Below are 14085 nucleotides of genomic sequence, written 5' to 3' on the forward strand. Positions count from 1 at the left end.
TTTCTGAACACTTGCCAGTCCCCTGTACTCAGAGTCTTACTTTGGGATTCAAGAGAAAAAAAATATCATTCAACAACACACATCATCTCAGGTAAGAAGAGATAGAGAACATCTTTGAATTTTCGTATTTTGTCATAGCTTCTCTTGTTTGTACTGTATGTTTGAAATTCCTCCCTCATTGTTTATTTTTGTTAAAGAGTATGTTTAGAAACAATAGCATTCAAGAATAGAGAAGGAAATACATAAGCATAATTATGGTGGGAATGCCAAGATAACACAGATTGCTGATTCATTCAGGAAAGTTGATTTCACTTTCTGTTTGTTCCCAGGCATGGCATCAGCTAGCAATCCCCAGTCTGAAATGCAGTTAGTTTGCTATATCTGTGAGGAGGTGTTCAAGAAACCAGTCACAACCCCATGTGGGCACAACTTCTGCATGGATTGTATCAGCAAATACTGGAGAATCAATGTCCTGTGCCAGTGTCCACTGTGCATGGAGAAATTCCCTAAAAGATCAGAGCTAAAAGTCAATACTCAATTATCTAAAATTGTTGCAGAGTTCTGGGATCCATTTCTAGGAAATGACACAAGCCCCCAGGACCAATGCCTGGACCAATCTAGAGAGGTGTCCCATGATGTCTTTGTTGGGAGGGAGGTCAAGGCTGTCAATTCTTCTTTTGAGGCCTCTTACTGTGAGACTCCCCTGGAGCCCAATCAGAGAGTCGCAACCTTGAGGAGACAACAGCATGTAGAGAATCTTGAAGAACAAATGTGTGAAAGGCTTGGGAGATGTCTGGAGTTCAAGACCGACTACAATACCCACAGCACTGTCCCTCTTCAAGTGGAAACCAGAAAGAATAAGGTTCAGCTGGGAGTGCAGCAGATGATTCAGAGCAGACAGCAGAAAGTTATTGAGATCAGAAATACACTACAATCTAGCAGAATAAATGCAGAGCAAGAGGTAGAGAACAGTTGTCAGATCTTTAGAGCTTTAATACGCTCCATTGAAAGAAGCCAGGCTGAGCTCATTGAGGTGATTTTGGAAAAGCAAAAGGAAGCCGAAAGGCTGGCTGAAAGGCTCATTACAGGGCTGGAGCAGGAAATCACTGACCTAAAACTCCTCCAGAGCTCACCATCCCTGTGCACCTCTCCACCCACCAAGGACTGGTCTGAGATCAGGTTTCAGAGTGTTGAGTATGTCGGGACGGTGAGGAAAGCTGTGAAGAGAGCTGGCTCTCAGTTCGAAGACACACTGAAGAGTGAATTGAAGAGGTTGTGTGAGGCTGAGCTCAAGGTTATTCAGCAGTGGTCAGTGGATGTAACTCTGGACCCTGATACAGCTCATCCCAATCTCACTCTCTCTGAAGATGTGAAACAACTTAGACATCCCAGTAGACGACAAAACTACCCTGGCAATCCAGAGAGGTTCTTCTACATTGCCAGCGTCCTGGGAAAGGAGGGCTTCTCCTCAGGGAGATTCTACTATGAGGTGCAGGTGAAGGGAAATACTCTCTGGAGTGTAGGAGTGGCCAGAGAGTCCATTAACAGAAAGATTCATGCAGCAAAGCCTGAGAATGGACTCTGGACTATCCAGCTGGGGAAAGGGAACATCTACAAGGCCTGCACCACTGACCCTACCCCCCTCTCCCTGAGTGAGAAGCCCCAGAAGGTGGGGGTCTATGTGGACTATGAAGACGGTGAGGTCTCCTTGTACAATGCCCAGGCCAGGTCTCATATCTACTCATTCACTGATTGTTCCTTCACTGAGAAACTTTACCCATACTTCAACCTTGGTGTTTGTGGCATTGACAAAATGTCAGCACCTTTGATCATCTCTCATGTGAGCAAATCAGATTGAGATTTCACTCGTATCGTTGACATTCTAAAGAAAACACAACATTCCATGTATTGATTTATATTGAATATTTAGAGAGGTATATATTGTATCTTGCCAGGAAATCTAGAATCACATTTGCTGGGCTGTATTGTGATGTCCTTCACGATTGTATGATGACATACTGAAAATGTAGCTCCTTACTAATCCTGCCCCAATATGTCTCTGTATCTAATTTATGTGAAAATATTAAATTGAATCCTCTTTGCATTAAAATGATCTGAAATGTGCACACTGCTTTTCAATGGCTTTGTTATTTGATCAGGTCCTCAGTAAATCTTCTGGGCTACAACACAATAACAGCTTTGTGAACTCCTACATAATATGAACAGGAAGTGTGAATGTATTAGAATACATGGCAACCATAATACATGGTTCAGCTGAGAGAGTCCTGTCATGTTAAGGGTTAATTCAGCCATGTACTGTACCTTTAAGAGCAGCTGCATTTTAACTTAGCAGTAAGGGACCTGGACAAGCCATGGTAATGTCACGTTGTAAAGTGAGACTAAACTAGAGAACTTTGTGCTTTAGCATAACAAAATTCCCTCACAAATCTCTCAACACAGCCTAATAAGGTACAAAATATACCGTCTTTGACATTGCTGTTCTTCTGAATACACACAGAGGTGAGTGGAGGGTCTTTCATTTGTGCTGTGTTGTCTGTTGTATGCTATGTTAGGTTGTTTATTCAAGTTTCAATACCTGTCCCAGCCCAGTTATAAATATAATCAAGGGGAAAAATACAGTTATATTGTGTTTTTGTATTGTATGACATTACATTTACTGTGTTATACTGTAGGCTTGATTTAGATTGAATTTGACAGGTGGGGACGTCATCACTGTCCCCTTTAATTTATTTGTCTGTTAGGCTGTATTAGACTTCTCATCATATGTTAATAAATGTATATTTCTGAATGAAATATAAAATCATATGATTGGTACCACTGGTTACATGTATTGAGAAAGCTAGTTGGGTGTCCTGTAACTACATAGAGCTTGGTGGTATACTGTAAGCTAGAAAAAAACATTCCAGTAAAGAAATTCCAGTGTGGAGAGCCAACTGATTCCATAAAGTCGCATGTGGTTTATTTTTGGATCTCTTCCCAGACCCGGACATGGCTTCTGCCAGCAGCCTGCTGTCCGAGGAACAGTTCCTGTGCCCCATCTGTCTAGACGTGTTCACCAGCCCAATCACCACCCCGTGTGGACACAACTTCTGCAAGGACTGCATACATGGGTACTGGCATACCACCAGCCCATGCCAGTGTCCCATGTGTAAGCAGAAATTCGGCAGAAGACCTGAGCTCAAAGTCAATACTTTCATAGCTGAGATGGCCGATCAGTTCAGAAGGTCAGTTGAAATTAGGGCTACTGCTACTAGTACCCAGGACCAACCCTTGGCCCAAGCCCAACCCCAAGCAGCCCAACCTGGAGAAGTGCCCTGTGACGTCTGCACTGGGAGGAAAGTCAAGGCCTTGAAGTCCTGCCTGGAGTGCCTGGCCTCTTACTGTGAGACTCACCTGGAGCCTCACCAGATACTGGCCACCTTCAAGAAACACAATCTGATTGAGCCTGTGATTAACATGGAGGACAGAGTGTGTAAGCGGCACCAGAAGCTTCTGGAGCTGTTCTGTAGAAGTGACCAGACGTACGTGTGTCAGGTCTGCACTGAGAAAAGACACAAGAAACACAATGTTGTCCCTTTGGAGGAAGAAAGCAGAGAGAGGAGGGCTCAGCTGGGGAATATGGAAGATGTAATGCAGCAGATGATTCATGGTCGACTGCAGAAAGTGAAGGAGGTCAAACACACAGTACAATCAGGCAGAATAAATGCAGAGAGAGAGATTAGAGAGAGCTTGCAGGTCTTCACTGCTCTGATGCACTCCATTCAGAGAAGCCAGGCTGAGCTCATTGAGGTGATTGAGGAAAAGCAGAAAGCAGCAGAGAGGCGGGCTGAGGGGCTCATTAAAGAGCTGGAGCAGGAAATCACAGAGCTAAAGAGGAGAAACACTGAGGTGAAGCAGCTCTCACGCACTGAGGACCACCTCCACCTCATCCATAGCTTCCCATCCCTGTTCAACCCTCCACCCGCCAAGGACTTGTCCGAAATCAGTGTTCAAAGTGTTGTGTACGTAGGAACAGTGAGGAGAGCTGTGAGGAGAGCTGGATCCCAGTTTGAGGAGACACTGAAGAATGAAGTGAAAAGATTATGTGAAACAGAACTTACAAGAACTCAGCAGTGTGCCGTGGATGTGACCCTTGACCCTGATACAGCTCACCCCAAACTTATCCTCTCTGACAACGGTAAACAAGTGGCCCACGGCAACACAGCGCTGAACCTCCCTGACAACCCAGAGAGGTTTTACCCTGGTATCAGTGTCCTGGGGAGGGAGGGCTTCTCCTCAGGGAGGTTCTACTACGAGGTGCAGGTGAAGGGGAAGACAGAGTGGGACATAGGAGTGGGGAGAGAGTCTGTCAACAAGAAAGGAGGGAATACCCTAAACCCTGAGCATGGCTACTGGACAGTAGGCCTGAGGAACAGGACTGAGTACTGGGCTCTCACGACCCCCCCTGTCCCCCTGCCACTGGTCGAGAAGCCCCAGAGGGTTGGGGTGTACGTGGACTGGGAAGGGGGGCAGGTGTCCTTTTACGATGTGGATTCCAGGTCTCATATCTACTCATTCACCGGTTACATCTTCGCAGAGAGACTCTATGCATACTTCAACCCCCGAAAGAATAACGGTGGGGTCAACTCAGCACCATTGGTGATCTGCCCTGTCAGTGACCTCACCACCTCACGTTAACCTTTCACCTTTCACCTCTTCTCAGAAGAGGACACTGAGTGTTGTGTCAGTTTTATTTGTTATAGAAGCTTGTGCCATATATATTTTCTCTATCTCATGTATTGTGTGGTTGATTTAATAAAGATATAATTAATTTATAACCTTTATTTAACTAGGCAAGTCAGTTAAGAACAAATTCTTATTTACAATGACGGCCTACACCGGCCAAACCCAGACGACGCTGGGCCAATTGTGCGCCGCCCTATGGGACTCCCAATCACGGCCGGTTGTGATACAGCCTGGAATCGAACCAGGGGGTCTGTAGTGACGTCTCAAGTACTGAGATGCAGTGCCTTAGACCACGGCGCCACTCGGGAGCCCAATATTAATAAATAATATTAATAAAGGTTAATAAAAGTTGTCTGTTTTCTGTGCCTTGGGCTTGCAAATCTTTATGCAATATATTTATGAGGTGATACAAAGAAACACTATGCAGACCAGGTTGAAGGTTTTGGGCATACTACACTAAAACACATACAACTCTTAATACTCTTAATATCATCAACACGTACACAAACACACAAACACAAAGTTACTATGTTTACTCAAGTGTTTCCCATTAGTGTAGAGATTCTAATTGATATGTGATTGACATCTACTGTAGATGGGAGTGGAGCTGCAGAGGCGGTCTCTCTCTCCAGTGCTCTGTGCAGTGGTCTGGACCATGCTCTCCTGTGGCATCCTGCTGGCATTCTGCTTCCTGCTCTTTACCCTGCGCTTCAAGAACAACAGGTACACACACATACACTTACAGTGCCTTCGTAAAGTATTCAACTCCCTTGACTTTTTCCAAATTTTGTTGCGTTACAAAGTGGGATTATAATGGATTTAATTGTATTTTTTTTATCAACGATCTACACAAAATACTTTATACTCTATAATGTCAACCAAAAAAATCTAAAACACTAATATACTGTATCTTGATTATTGTATTCAACCCCCTGAGTCAAAACATATTAGAATCACCTTTGGCAGCAATTACAGCTGTGAGTCTTTTGGGGTAAGTCTCTTAGAGCTTTGCACACCTGGATTGTACAATATTTGCCTATCATTCTTGAAAAGATTATTCAAGCTCTGTCAAGTTAGTTGTTGATCATTGCTAGACAGACATTTTCAAGTCTTCCCATAGATTTTCAAGCCAATTTAAGTCAAAACTGTAACTAGGAACATTCAATGTCGTCTTGGTAAGCAAATCCAATGTAGATTTGGCCTAGGTTATTGTCCTGCTGAAAAGTGAATTCGTCTTCCAGTGTCCGTTGGAAAGCAGACTGAACCAGGTTTTCCTCTATGATTTTGCCTGTGCTTAGCTCTATTTCATTTATTTTTATCCCAAAAAACTCCCTAGTCCTTGCTGATGACAAGCATACCCATAATATGAAGAGTGGTAGTGATGTGTTTTGTTAGATTTGCAGCAGTTATTTTGTACAGCAGGCGTCCCCAATTACATTCAACCGTGGGCTGATTTTTGTGGATGGTAGGGGGGCCAGAACATAGTAAAAAATAATTTGTACACTGCAAATTGACTGCAAGAATCCCAAACAGACAGTATTCAACAAAAACAGAATCATTTCAAACCTTGATTAAATTGGGATATGATCACATACACTACCGTTCAAAAGTTTGGGGTCACGTAGAAATGTCCTTGTTTTCCATGAAAACATACATGAAATTAGTTTGAATAGGAAATATACCAAAATGAATAGGAAATGTAGTCATTGACAAGGTTAGAAATAATGATTTTTAATTGAAATAATAATTGTGTCCTTCAAACTTTGCTTTCGTCAAAGAATCCTCCATTTGCAGCAATTACAGCCTTGCAGATCTTTTACATTCTAGTTGTCAATTTGTTGAGGTAATCTGAAGAGATTTCACCCCATGCTTCCTGAAGCACCTCCCACAAGTTGGATTGGCTTGATGGGCACTTCTTGCGTACCATACGGTCAAGCTGCTCCCACAACAGCTCAATAGGGTTTAGATCCGGTGACTGTGCTGGCCACAGCTGACTGCTTCTTCCCTAAATAGTTATTGCATAGTTTGGAGCTGTACTTTTAGTCATTGTCCTGTTGTAGGAGGTAATTGGCTCCAATCAAGCGCTGTCCACAGGGTATGGCATGGCGTTGCAAAATGGAGTGATAGCCTTCCTTCTTCAAGATCCCTTTTACCCTGTACAAATCTCCCACTTTACCACCACCAAAGCACCCCCAGACCATCACATTGCCTCCACCATGCTTGACAGATGGCATCAAGCACTCCTCCAGCATCTTTTCATTTGGTCTGCGTCTCACAAATGTTATTCTTTGTGAGCCGAACACCTCAAACTTAAATTCGTCTGTCCATAACACTTTTTCCCAATCTTCCTCTTTCCAGTGTCTGTTTTCTTTTGCCCATCTTAATCTTTTCTTTTTATTGGCCAGTCTGAGATATGGCTTTTTCTTTGCAACTCTGCCTAGAAGGTCAGCATCCCGGAGTCGCCACTTCTCTGTTGACGTTGAGACTGGTGTTTTGCGGGTACTATTTAATGAAGCTGCCAGTTGAGGACCTGTGAGGAGTCTGTTTCTCAAACAATTTCTCGCATGGAATTGCCTTCATTTCTCAGAACAAGAGTAGACTGACGCGTTTCAGAAGAAAGTTATTTGTTTCTGGCCATTTTGCGCCTGTAATCGAACCCACAATTGCTGATGCTCCAGATACTCAACTAGTCTAAAGAAGGCCAGTTTTATTGCTTCTTTAAACAGCACAACAGTTTTCAACTGTGCTAACATAATTGCAAAAGGGTTTTCTAATGATCAATTAGCCTTTTAAAATGATAAACTTGGATTAGCAAACACAACGTGCCATTGGAACACAGGACTGATGGTTGCTGATAATGGGCCTCTGTACACCTATTGTCACGTCTCCTCCCGTTGCTCCCCTCCGGCGCTCTGATTCGCCGGTCTACTGAGCCACCGGTCTGAGCACACCACCTTGGCAACACCGGAATGGAAACCCAACGCACCCTAATCACCTCCAGCGCACCTGCACCTCATCATCTCATCACCACCCCATATAGCCCTGGACTGTTCAGTGTTGTGTTGTGTGTGATTGTTAGTGTCATGTCGTGTACTTGCTCTTTGTTGTTCTCTTGCTCAGTGTTAAGTAAACCTTTTACATTGTTGATTCCTGCGTCTGCATCCTACCTCTTCGTATCCTCAGTACTCGTCACACCTATGTAGATATTCCATAAAAAATCAGCCGTTTCCAGCTTCAAAAACCATTTACAACATCAAGGTAATGTTATTTTAATGGACCCAAAAATTGCTTTTCTTTCGAAAACAAGGACATTTCTAGGTGACCCCAAACTTTTGAACGGTAGTGTATGTCTCTCTATTTATGCGTGGGAATAATTGGTAACAGATATCCTAAATTAAAATCACTTTGAGCTGATTTCCTGGTAATATATATATATAAAATAATTTACTCAAAACTTTGTGGGCCAAATAAAATCACCTGATGGCCGAATTTGGCCTTTGGGCTGCCTATTGGGAACCCTGCTGTACAGGCTTCCTTCTTTTCACACTGTCATTCAGCTTTTCATGTTTAATTAATTGTTTAATGTCTAAAAACAAAATTCCACTTTGACATTATGGGGTATTGTGTGTAGATTAGTGACACAAAATATGAATTTAAAATTCAGGCTGTAACACAACAAAATGTGGAAAAAGTCAATACTTTGAATACTTTCTGAAGGCACTGTAAAAGCATATGCACATGCTCAAATCGATGCGCAGACGTGAACAGTCTAAGCTTTGTGTTTGTTCCTCTCTCAGGATAGTGAAGATGTCTAGTCCTAACCTCAATGTGCTGACTCTGTGTGGGAGTGTCCTCACCTACAGCAGTGGATTCCTATTCGCTTTTGAGGAACGCACCTACCTACAAGGGGGAGGAGCGAGAGCTATACTACAGGTAAGAACATACACACACACACGTTGCTCTGATGATGCCATGCTGTGTGATATTATGGGAAGTCCTGATGTTATTGTGGTGTATCCTAGGCCAGGATCTGGATGTTTTGTATCGGCAGCACTCTGGTATTTGGGCCCATCCTGGGGAAAACATGGCGGCTCTACAGAGTATTCACCCAACGCGTGCCTGACAAGAGAGTGGTAAGCAGGCTGCTGCTCTCACTGTCTCTCTGGTCGAAGTCTGTAGTAGAGTGGGTGTATTGCACAGTGTATTACTGAACTCTGTGTGTGTTTCAGATCATCAGAGACATCCAGTTGATGGGCTTGGTAGCTCTGTTGATTCTGATGGACCTGCTGGTTCTGACCGCCTGGAGTCTAACCGACCCGGTCAAATGTGCACGGTCCATTGGGGCTATGGTCAAGGTGGTGGAGAGGGAATTGTCCTACTCTCTGTCTCAGCTGGACTCCTGTTCCTCTCTCTATTCAGACCTGTGGGTTATCCTCCTCGCTCTGATGAAGGTAAAACATACAACTGGGAGAAATGCTCAGATAAACATAAGAGAGCACATCATTTTATGCCTGGTATGGCAACTGCTCGGACTCCGACCGCAAGGCACTACAAAGGGTAGTGCGTACGGCCCAGTACATCACTGGGGCCAAGCTTCCTGCCATCCCGGACCTCTATACCAGGCGGTGTCAGAGGAAGGCCCTAAAAATTGTCAAAGACTCCAGCCACCATAGTCATAGACTGTATTCTCTGCTACCGCACGGCAAGTGGTACCAGAGCGCCAAGTCTACCCCCAAACCATAAGAGTCCTGAACAGCTAATCATGGCTATCCGGACTATTTGCATTGATCCCCACCCTACCCCACCCGCTCTTTTACGCTGCTGCTACTCTCTGTTTATTATCTATGCATAGTCACTTTAACTCTACCCACATGTACATATTACCTCGACTAACCTGTGCCCCCGCACATTGTCTCTGTACCGGTACCCCCTGTATATAGCCTCCCTACTGTTATTTTATTTGACTGCTACTCTTTAATTTAAAAAATGTATTTTCTACTTATCTACTTTTTTTACTTAACGCTTATTTTTCTTAACTAAATTGTTGGTTAAGGGCTTGTAAGTAAGCATTTCACTGTAAGGTCTACACCTGTTGTATTCGGCGCATGTGGCAAATAAAATTTGATTTGATTTAATAGCTGTTTCCCCTGAGTTTGTGTTGGTTTGTCATAGTAAACATGTCATGAACGTTATGTGGTTATGTTGCTGTCTCTCCAGGGTAGCATGCTCCTGTATGGGACCTACCTGGCCGGTCTGACCAGCAACGTCAGCCTCCCTCCGGTCAACCAGTCCCCCACCATCATGACCGCGGTCAGCCTGGTCACCCTTTCCACGGCGGTTGCAGTCCCTGTGTCGCGGTTCCTGCAGGCCTGGCCTAACGTGGTCTATAGCGTGGTGGCTGGAGCCATCTTCATCTGTACCCTTGCCACCAACTGTATGCTGTTTGTACCTCAGGTGAGAGAGACAGTTAGCGCACATCACAAACAGACGGACAGACAGAAACCCCTGTAATTTATGACAGGCCCAATTCGAGTGGCTACATGGTTGTTTCCCATACCTTACCGTAGTGTGTGTGTGTGTGTGTGTGTTAACAAGGTTGTGCGGCTCATACAAACACACACATTGCTCCATGAGTCAACATGCTGCAGCCTCTGCCAACGAGTTAATGACTCCCCATAAGTAACTGGTGGTGAGCTGATGCTATGATACAGGAATGCATCCTGGATGGAAAGAAAGGAGGCACTTGAACAATGAGCAACACACACACCTGGAGATTCAAGGGTATGCTCAAAGACTGGCACATTTGTCTGACAGTTATCTGACTATCCATCATAATCCCCCTCTTCCTCTCCCCTCTTTCCCCTTTCCACCCCTCTTGCTCCCCTCTTCCCAGTTAACCCAGTGGCGTCGGTTTGAGGAGGAGCACAACAACCTTAGCCAGATGGCGAAGTACTTCAGGAGCCCCAGTAAGAGTGTCCACTCTGTCTACAGCCAGGATGAAGTCTACTATCTACTGGGGGAGAACAACTCTATGAAGAGGCTCCTCAATGAGGTAGTCAGTGTGGAGGCTATGTATTATTTTAACCCTCACTCGCCCCCTAATGGTTATAAAAGGTAGTGAAATACTATCCTTACTGACTAAAATGGTCCTACATGGTCCTGTACTCAGAATAATCTCTGTGACCCCTCAACACTATAATATATACCTAAACTTGTTTACTTTGTATTCTGAATACCCTTCTACTCATCACTAACTTCACCTATAACCTTTAACCCGACACCAATCTTTAGGTTAACCTTTAACCTGACTCTTGTTGTTGATGTTTTTGGTTTTGAAGGGGATTTTAAAGTTTGTTGTTGTTATTTTGGCAGAAGAATGCTGTGATTGATAGTCTGCAAGAGCAGGTGAACAATGCCAAAGACAAGCTACTGCGCCTCATGTCCATTACCCACCCCCGCGAGGACCAGGAAATGGACTCTTCCACCACCAACCTCCACTCCTCCTCCACCCAGACCACAGTGGTGCAGTCCGACTGCTCTCCAACTCCCCTGCCACACAGGGACGTAGCAGAACCTACCCTCTCTTCTCCTCCCTTCTCGCCACCTCCTCTGTCTGCTCCTCCCACTACATCTGCTCTCTGTAAACCTCCTTCTGAATCACCCTCTGCTCCTCTCTCTACTCCTCCCCCTCCTGCCTTATCTCTTCCCCCAGGGGATTGTGTGAGTGTTAAACCGTGGAGTGTAGAGTTTGGCCCATACATCCAGGGTGCAGGGATAAAGACAGAGGCAGGGGGGTGTAAGGTTGAGGGGACTGGGTCCCAGCAGCAGTATGGAGGGGAAAGGTCTCACCTCCCAGTCTCCCCTCAGCCCTCTGTTTCTTCCAAGACAGGAGTCAGAACACCAGGGGAGATGGCAGGGACACAAACCACACCCTCCTGTCAGTCAAACAATGTCACTTCCTCTTCCCATCTCTCCCCGGTGGGTTTGGCCCCTGTTCAGTCGGGACCCTCGGGTTGGCATGGCGGTACCGCTTCGCCGTGGATGGCAGGCGGCAGGCAGGCAGGGTTTGTGAGCAGTGAGCAGCTGCAGGAGATACTCCAGGAACTGAGCGTGGACGCTGTCATGGAAATGGCCCTCCGCTCGCCCAATCACAGCAGGGGGGTCAGGAGACCCTCTCAGCCCTCCTCGACCGATCCCTCTGTCCTCTCTCCTCTCTCCCTCTGCACTCCGCGTTCCCCCAATCCCCCTCTCCTCTTCCACTACCCCAGTATCTCCCCCTACGTGATGAGGAAACGCAGACCTCCATTCCATTCCCCCAGAGGGGGGCCTCCGCCCTGTTACTACCCAGGCTCCGAGCCTCCTGGCTGGGGAAGGAGGAGGGACGTGTGGCCCTCACAACCAGACAAGCACCCCTCAAAAACACAACCTCCTCTTGATCCTGTCGCCACAGAGACCAATCCTCTCCGCCCCGACGAAAGTAATGGAGAAGAAGGGGAAGAGGCGTGGCATAGGGTAACAAACAGGTGCGGGAGGCGTGGCTCAAGGCGGGAGCACCGGCCACCACCCCCTCGAAAATGCCCTCCAGACGGTGAGAGGGGTGGTGAGGGAGGGCCAGACAGAGACCGTAGCAGGGACTCGTATGGTTACTGGGACTCAGACTCCAGCAGCTCGGCTGACTACTGCTACTACCATCGTCCCTACTGCGACGCCTGCTTGCAACACAACTCCTACCCCTCCAACGACAGCTCCTCCTCAGACTCCTCGGACAGTGAGTATGGCGGCTTCACCAGCCTCTGCCGCTCCACACACCCGGTGGTCAACTTCAAGGAGGACCTCAAACCCACCTTCGTATGAGCCTGTCTGGAACCTAGACTGAACCGGTGCTGCGGAAGAATCATTCAAGTCAAACTGTGTTGTAATTTACTTTCAATGGCCAGTTCACGGCAGAACAATTGAGTTTACACACTGTTGTAACACTATTGAGAAGTGGTAAATTGAGCGTGAACTAATGTAAATGCTTGAAAAGCTTGCCTTGTACCCATCCAAGATGGCTAATTGGAAGGCAAAACATCTGATTTTGCATTCAATGGTAATGTATCTTCCTTATCTATGTGTGGAGTACGAGTACCCTAGCAACACATTACCTCACAGCATTCACATTACAGGCTTTTTAATTGGTTGCAAGTGCTTTAGAAATAGGACCAAGATGGAGTGTGTTGTTCAATGGGTCGAGTTTGCTGTATGATGTTTGGGATCTGATTTTAATTTATTGACTTTGTCTTTAACGTATTGCACTGACTGCCATTGTCTCTATGTCATGTTAAATAAAATATATATTTGTAGCTAAATAACATATAATATAGATTGTTGCATGTTACAAAAAAGCACTGGATTTTATTGATCTGTTACCACCTCTTTTAATCCCCCATACCTTGTATGCATTTAATAGAGCCCCCCAGGGATGGAGTGCAGGTTCACCATGGTAAAGAATATTATTGTAACCAATTTGAATGAGTTTTTATGATTTTGTTTACCTTTTTATACATCAAAATCCCTCAATGCACTATGTTGGTATTGTTATTGATTTGAGTGAGTGTGTGTGTGTGAGCGTGTGCGTGTGTGTGGCGTGGGTGTGTGTGCATGTCTGTGTGCACAATGTACTGTATTCATTGCATTTTAATTGGAAGCTCTGCCTCCAATTCTATCAATTGTAATTCTCTGTGAGCTGATTAATTATTATATGACCTATTGGCCTTTGCCCTCCGGTCCCCTCTGGTCCCAATTCACCCAGTCTGCCTGTAGATTGCTTCTGTCTCCCTCTTCTGGCTCTCAATGCTTCTCATAAGAGGATGCAACTCTATTCATTTTCAGAATGAATGAGTTTACATAAATTGATTATTTCTCTGGTGTTAATGATACAGTATGTAACGAAGACGCAGGGAGTCAGGAAGCAGGTGCAGTTGGTGAGTTTAATAGGAACGAACATAGAGTGAATACAAAAACAGGAGTAGCGTTTGAACATGAAAACAGAAACAATACTGCCTGATAGGTGATAAAACTGAGTGCTAGATAAAGGGGAAGTAATCAGGGTAGTGATGAAGTCCAGGAGTGCCTAATGATGGGGCGCAGGTGTGCGTAATGATGGTTTGCCAGGACCGGTGGTTAGTAGACTGGCGACGTTGAGCACCGGAGCGGGGGAGCGGGGGAGCGGGAGTAGACGTGACACAGTAACTGCACAGTATAAAAGCTGATTTGCTAATGTGTGCTGTACCTTATAGCCTTTTATAAGCGCTCTAAACTCATCAGTCCAATGCTAAACACTGAACATGCCACCATAAG

At 45.3% G+C, this 14085-nt stretch overlaps 3 protein-coding genes across 3 annotated transcripts in view; all 3 read left to right on the forward strand.

The window, feature by feature from the left end:
* Positions 1-13526, forward strand: part of gpr156 (G protein-coupled receptor 156) — a 30970-nt gene extending 17444 nt beyond the window's left edge. Inside the window, exons 3-9 of the mRNA XM_084162830.1 lie at positions 5342-5469; positions 8544-8679; positions 8769-8879; positions 8976-9197; positions 9964-10200; positions 10640-10798; positions 11119-13526. Of these exons, the coding sequence (XP_084018956.1) occupies positions 5342-5469; positions 8544-8679; positions 8769-8879; positions 8976-9197; positions 9964-10200; positions 10640-10798; positions 11119-12600 (2475 nt within the window). The 3' untranslated portion in view covers positions 12601-13526. The remainder of the gene's footprint in view (positions 1-5341; positions 5470-8543; positions 8680-8768; positions 8880-8975; positions 9198-9963; positions 10201-10639; positions 10799-11118) is intronic.
* On the forward strand, positions 10-2119 carry LOC311130145 (E3 ubiquitin-protein ligase TRIM39-like). The gene is made up of 2 exons (XM_084162832.1): positions 10-91; positions 330-2119. The coding sequence occupies exon 2, from the start codon at positions 332-334 to the stop codon at positions 1856-1858; it is 1527 nt and encodes a 508-aa protein (XP_084018958.1). The 5' UTR covers positions 10-91; positions 330-331; the 3' UTR covers positions 1859-2119.
* LOC311130144 (zinc finger protein RFP-like) lies at positions 2442-4702 on the forward strand. The gene is made up of 2 exons (XM_084162831.1): positions 2442-2520; positions 3002-4702. The coding sequence occupies exon 2, from the start codon at positions 3010-3012 to the stop codon at positions 4696-4698; it is 1689 nt and encodes a 562-aa protein (XP_084018957.1). The 5' UTR covers positions 2442-2520; positions 3002-3009; the 3' UTR covers positions 4699-4702.
* Positions 13527-14085: the final 559 nt, after the last annotated feature.

This window comes from Coregonus lavaretus, assembly GCF_964263955.1.
Source record: "Coregonus lavaretus genome assembly, chromosome: 5".
Taxonomy (NCBI): domain Eukaryota; kingdom Metazoa; phylum Chordata; class Actinopteri; order Salmoniformes; family Salmonidae; genus Coregonus; species Coregonus lavaretus.